Below are 6,265 nucleotides of genomic sequence, written 5' to 3'. Positions count from 1 at the left end.
TAATTTTGAATTTTATAACTGTGTGAAGCATGGATTATCATCCGTTATACAATTATGCGAAGATTTGGATTCTTAATCACATGTGCACGAATCATAGCAATATTTGTGCACATGTGATCAAGAATCCAAATCTCCACATAATTGTATAACGGATGATAATTCATGTCTCCACACAATTATAAACTTCAAAATTACACATAAGTTATTCAGAAAACAATAAAAAAAATAATTTTCATGTAAAGATTAATCATCGGTTGGGCTTGATTTGAAAAGTTCTCAAAGGTTCTCGCAAAAAAAAAGTTTCTCAAAATATTTCAATATATATATATATATATATATATATATATATGTATTAACATGGTACCTGTGTAATGTGACGACGTGATGGTGGTAACCGTGCCAAATGATGTAGCCGATTGATGTAAATGCGTTTGATTTAAAGAAGTTTTAGAGATATTTTATAATATAAGGACTCATGGTGTAATATAATATTAGGGTTGGTGGTGATTTAATAAAAGTAGTTTAGTCACTTTGCGTGTCTCAATTTTTTTAACTTTCAACATAAGATATAATTTTTATATAGATACATGACGATGTATTTGAGTATTAATATCAACTTAAAATACAATTGAGAAAATCAATGACGGGTTAAGCTTTTTCGGGCCCTTAGATGAAATCGACTTTTAAGAGCCTAGTAAATTAAAGTAGAAAAAATAACTCATATTACTGTATATACTTAATATTTTCTCCGTCCCATTAGAAATGTCACATTTTAAATATTCAAAGTCTTAATTTATTAACTTTGATCTTATATATACTTTTTTGTGCTATATAACTTTTGATGAAATTTATACCAAATGAAAATATATCTAAAACTCAATCAAAACATATAACTTTCATCAACTATTATATAACACAAACAAAAATAATTAAGGTCAAAGTTGATAAATAAAGATTTTGAATATTCAAAACAAGACACTTCTAATGGGACAGAGGGAGTAACCTGTTACTAAAAGAAAAAAAAAACAAAAAAATTGTTTTGTTTTTTTCTTTTGAGTGTAATGATAATTTTGTCATGCCTTATATTTTTTAAGGTGAAGGCGCCGTTTATTTTTTTTCTTAAGCTACTTATTATAGTATATGATCAAGTTCGTGGTATTTAGCCTAACATAAGCCCACTATCTATACTTACAATATAAAGTGTCGATTTTTTTTTTTTTTTCACATTACAGGTTTGATGTACATAAAATGTCATCACCATCCAACACGCCTACTACATAAAAAAACATGGTTAACCTAAAATATATAAAATGAAATAACTTACAACATTAATTAGACAATTATTTATACATAAGTAACCTACGCTACTTGCCGCCACATGCCACCATCGCTAGCCATCACTAACGCCAACACCACCACTCGCAACTGCTACAATCATCGCCGTAGTATGGTACAAGCATCCGTCTAGTATAGAAAAATGAGACCTTAAGATTTTTTGGGGCTGAAATTATTGAGCCATTAGTGGAGAAAAATTATTAATAATATCTTAAGTATTAAAAAAAATTACTAGATATTGGACCTGTGCGTTGACGCGGTTAATGTTTTTTACGCGACAAACTTTTTCACCTAATATTTTGTCAAATATTTGAACCCAATTTATATAAAAAAAAAAGACAACTAAACATGTAGCAATGTAAATAAAAATTGCAAAAGAATAATAAGATGTATAAAAGCATTAACAATAACTATATTAATGCATTAAATGTTAGATGAACGTAAGACGTGACGATGAAAGTGATTAAATTTTAAAATAAATATCAGATTCTAAATTATTTTGGAGAAACATCTCAAAGGGTGGCGACGAAGAAATGGTAAGTAGTAGATGGTCATAGGTATACCTTGGTTAATCAGTGTAAATCTGAATTAAAAGTGAGACCCGAGAGTCAAAATTGTTTTTAAAAATTATTGATTTACACTTTAATTACGAATGAACTAAAACCATTGGATGTTTCTTTATGTTGAGAACTCACACATTTTAGCATATTTTGACGACATCGTTTTCACTTGACTTTGTCTCACTTAGAATACCAATATTAAATTTCTTTACATAATGACTTTTTGTTCTTTGAAATTGGTTTTAGAAACATAATAGTTTTGATGTTGATATATGTTTTGGATGTATCATTTTTTATACTTTAATTTTTTTTCCAAATTTGATGAACCGTCTCTGCTCGTGACATCAAGATATAAAATAAATGCATTATACACGAGTATGTGTCAACAATGAAATAATTCCTACTTAAATGAGTTTTTTCTAGTGATCTTAAAATATTGTGTAAAATAAGTTGGGATAGAGCTATAAATGAACCAAACAAACACGAAATGAACTTTGTTCATTAATTATTGATTTTATATATATATGAAAAGAAAATATGTGCTTGATATTTTTTGAGAGGAAATAGAACACTTCGTTACTAGATCATTTAGTATTGATTTTATTAATGATGGGCATTAGTGAAATAAGAGAGTTTTAATATTATGGTCGTGTTATATGTTGCATCAATAGGACTTCAATTCGATGTAAAGCATGTACCATTTTTAATATTCTATTATTGTATATCATGTTCATATATTCTTTATGTTTTTATCATTGAGCATGGTATTGTTGGCCCTTCTCAAGCATTTGGTAGGATCAATATTGGTAAGGATTAGTCTTTTCACTCAATCTTTCTCTTGTGAACGTTTATTGGTTTCTACTTGCTATCTTTATACGTGACTTTGGATCTATTAGATCACATGTTAGTTTTGTATTATAAATTGTCATCTCTAAATTTCTAATTGGTACCAACTTTCGCGGTACATTAGCTCGCTAACTTTTTGTTTGTTTGTTTGTTTGACATTTAGGACAACTTAGCTTGGAATATGTGTGTGATAGTCAATTCCCAAATTTTAGTGATTATGTCATTGCATCTAAACTGATATATATATACACCAAAAAATTTGATGCACACCAAATATATTTATAGATTAAGACACGCAATCACACATATATAACAATACGATGCATCATTAACTTAGTCGCTTGGTAACAGCTAACAACTTACCTCCCATAGTCTCTTTGTAATTCCCTTTAAACTTGTCTTGAACTTACCTCAACAACATATTCAATTCATATATCATCAATAAAACAAACCGTATAACTTTGCATTGCAATTGACTAGTTCACCTTTAATCATGGACCAATTTGTCATATTATAATCAAATTTCGATTTACATCTTCCTTTTTTCTAATCATAGTAAGTCAGAAATAATAATGATAAAAAATATTCTAACTAAACAAAAAACCTCTAGAGTATTGGACCAATTCCAAGTCCAACCCCTCAACCGAGTCAATAAGGCATAATATGAGTTGTCCGTGTTTCATAGCTCGCCAAACATGACTTTGAGTTAACTCGGAAAACTTTAACCAACTCACCACACATTTGCCTAACCGTCCCGGAACAATTACTCTGCATCACCAACAACACTTTTGTCAATCCATTATTTCTCATTGCAATTTCTTGTGCATTTTTATCTCTTGACATACAACACAAACTCCATATCACACCAATTCCGTGCTCGGTGGCAGTGGTTGATACTTTCATCAACCGCTGCACCACAGAGCACACAACGTTATCATCTTCTGATAACGCTGTTCGTCCTTCTGTACACGTTGACGCCATTTCAAGCATCTTCATACACTTCTCAACCAGCGGGACCTTATTCTCTGGTCCCGCAAGCATTTTCCCAACGGCTCGAACAATTCCGAGCCGTACAAGCTCTTTTTTAACTTGTCTGGTTGTGGAAACCGTGATCAGCAAAGCTAACACGGTTTCCACCGCTTCACAGTTATCCGAATTTACAAGACTATACAAGTCTTTCAATAAAAAACTATCATCCGCGATTGCTCTTCGGATTTCAATATTACACGCGGCCAGGGTCTCCAGTACTCTGGCCACGGTAATTCTGTCATCTAAAACATTTTTTTTTAAAACAACTTTAAACGAATTTAGCGAAACATCCAAAAACTGAACCATCTGTTGTGCAACACCTTTCTCAGTCAATATCAAATCAAATATTTGTAACACAAGTTTGACCACTTCGATCTGGTCATTATTTTCAAAAATCACCACCATTGACTTAACAAACCCATCTAATTTGACCAAAGCTTCACGGTTTTCACCCGAAATTTTCGCGAAACTAACAATACCCGATAACATAGATACAGAAACATGTATGTATTGTTTCTGTTGTTGGGTCGTTTGTATGAATTTCTTGATGGTTTCAAAAGCAAGATGGTTGTTAAAAGAAATGTTGGATTCAGGACGAAGAAGATAAGAATCAGACCAGACCCGGATTAAGCGGCGGAGTGTCAGGTTTGGTACGACGTCGGTTGACTGAAGGACTTGCATGGTGGCAGGACAAGTATTATGACCGGAATCTAGCCATTTTTGAATACTGGTCCGGTCATATGTAACACCGGTTGATAGGCTGACCGGAGATGTCATGACATCCATAGAAATCGGACATTTAAAAAAACTTGGTACACTTAGGTGGTGTAATCCGGCGGTGGCGGCGGCGGTGCTACTTTTTTCTCTTGCCATTTGTTTTTGTGTGTGTTTTTGTGTGTTTGGGAAATAATGGAAATGAGAATATAAATTGTGTGTGTTTGTGTTTTTGAAGGGTTGGAAGAGAGAGTCAAAGGGGTGGGGAGGTGACGTTGGTTAGTCAACGATTCAATTTTGGGTGGGTGGTTAATTTATATTGAAGGGTTTTTTTTTGTAACAATATAATATAGAATAAATTTTAAGGAAAGCGTGTTTGATTGATTTGAAAGTTATGACTACAATAAATTATTTGAAAGATTTACATATATTTTTCGTTGTGTGTAAGAATATTATTGTATCATCGATATGTTCAAGACACGGTTAAGATACAAAAAAGAGTATTACGAGTATATTTTTGATTGATTTTCACGGATTGTGTAACTTGTGTTACTATTTAAGTCGATCGGTTAGGATTTTGATGTAGCACGTTTCAACTAATTATTGGGTTCACGTGCTATCTCTATTTATTTTTGTGACATGAACACTATACGTATATACTCGTAAATAGTAATAGTAATACATTAAGACTATTAGGAACAAAACGTCCGTCTCCTAAAAATACCCAAGAACGCTAGGAACAGCGCCCCTGGCGGCGTTCTTGAAGGAAATTCGGCAGGTAGCGGCTCTTCAGGGACGGGAGGAAGTTGAGAGTCTCCATGCAAATTTGAACGTTACAAAGGGTCATTTTAATTCTTTTTCTTTTTCTTCCCCATAGAACCCCTTTCAAAAAACTCCTTCTAAAGAACCCTTTACTCCAAAGAAACCCTTTCCTCCATAATAATATCCTATATGGCAACAAAAATACAAGAACCCCTCACTTGAGAATCTCTTACTCCTAATAGCCTAAAAGTATAAATAATGACGACTTTTGACCATTAAAGTTTGTATCATTTCACAAACATAAATATGTTTATTTTTTTTCAAAAAAATAAACAAACAAGTATAGTCCTTTAAGTTAGTAAATCCAGTTACTTTTGCCCTTAAAAATAAGGGTTTTCGTTAAGGTACATAAAAAGGTTATACTTTTACTAAACAAAACTCTAATGGCTTTCGTTAAGGTGCATTAATTAGTTGTACACTTACCATAAAATTCAGAGGGCCAACATGTAATATAGAAATGTATAATATTTTGATGCACGTTAAGTGAAACCCTAAGGGCTTCCTTTAGCATTTCTTCCTAAAAATAATTTAAAAAAGATTATTTATAATTGATCAAGTTGCCTTGATTGTTAATTGTCACAAATGATTTAATGACATACACTAAATATTTTTTAACACACTATAATCACTAACAATTTCAAAGTGGTTTTTAATTTTTTAACTAGCTTATGTTTTTTCTATAAACTACATTAATTCGATAATAAGAGTTGAATTATGTATATAGTTGAAGTAGTGTTACAGTGTTTTTGTTTTGGGGTAGAATTATTCCAAGCATATATATATTTATAAAGAATTTATAAGCATTTCCATGTTACAAAGTTTAAATTTGTTATACATAAAAATAAAAGAGTTACCATATTTAATCTTAAAAAACATATTACACTTTCTCACACACAATCGTTTCTATTGATAATGATATTTTGTACATTACCCTTGTTTAGGAACATGTTTTTGGATGT

At 31.5% G+C, this 6,265-nt stretch overlaps 1 protein-coding gene across 1 annotated transcript; it reads right to left on the bottom strand.

Annotated features, from left to right (window-relative positions):
* Positions 1 to 3,227: 3,227 nt before the first annotated feature.
* On the bottom strand, positions 3,228 to 4,693 carry LOC122579474 (U-box domain-containing protein 28). Its single transcript, XM_043751656.1, has one exon. The coding sequence runs from the start codon at positions 4,641 to 4,643 to the stop codon at positions 3,390 to 3,392; it is 1,254 nt and encodes a 417-aa protein (XP_043607591.1). The 5' UTR covers positions 4,644 to 4,693; the 3' UTR covers positions 3,228 to 3,389.
* Positions 4,694 to 6,265: the final 1,572 nt, after the last annotated feature.

The sequence above is a fragment of the Erigeron canadensis genome, chromosome 8 (assembly GCF_010389155.1).
Source record: "Erigeron canadensis isolate Cc75 chromosome 8, C_canadensis_v1, whole genome shotgun sequence".
NCBI lineage: Eukaryota > Viridiplantae > Streptophyta > Magnoliopsida > Asterales > Asteraceae > Erigeron > Erigeron canadensis.
This window is presented reverse-complemented; position numbering and strand designations above follow the sequence as displayed.

What these genes read in the sequence shown, in the direction of transcription:
- LOC122579474 (XM_043751656.1), bottom strand. Translation starts at nt 4,643, where the DNA reads ATGGCAAGAGAAAAAAGTAGCACCGCCGCCGCCACCGCCGGATTACAC.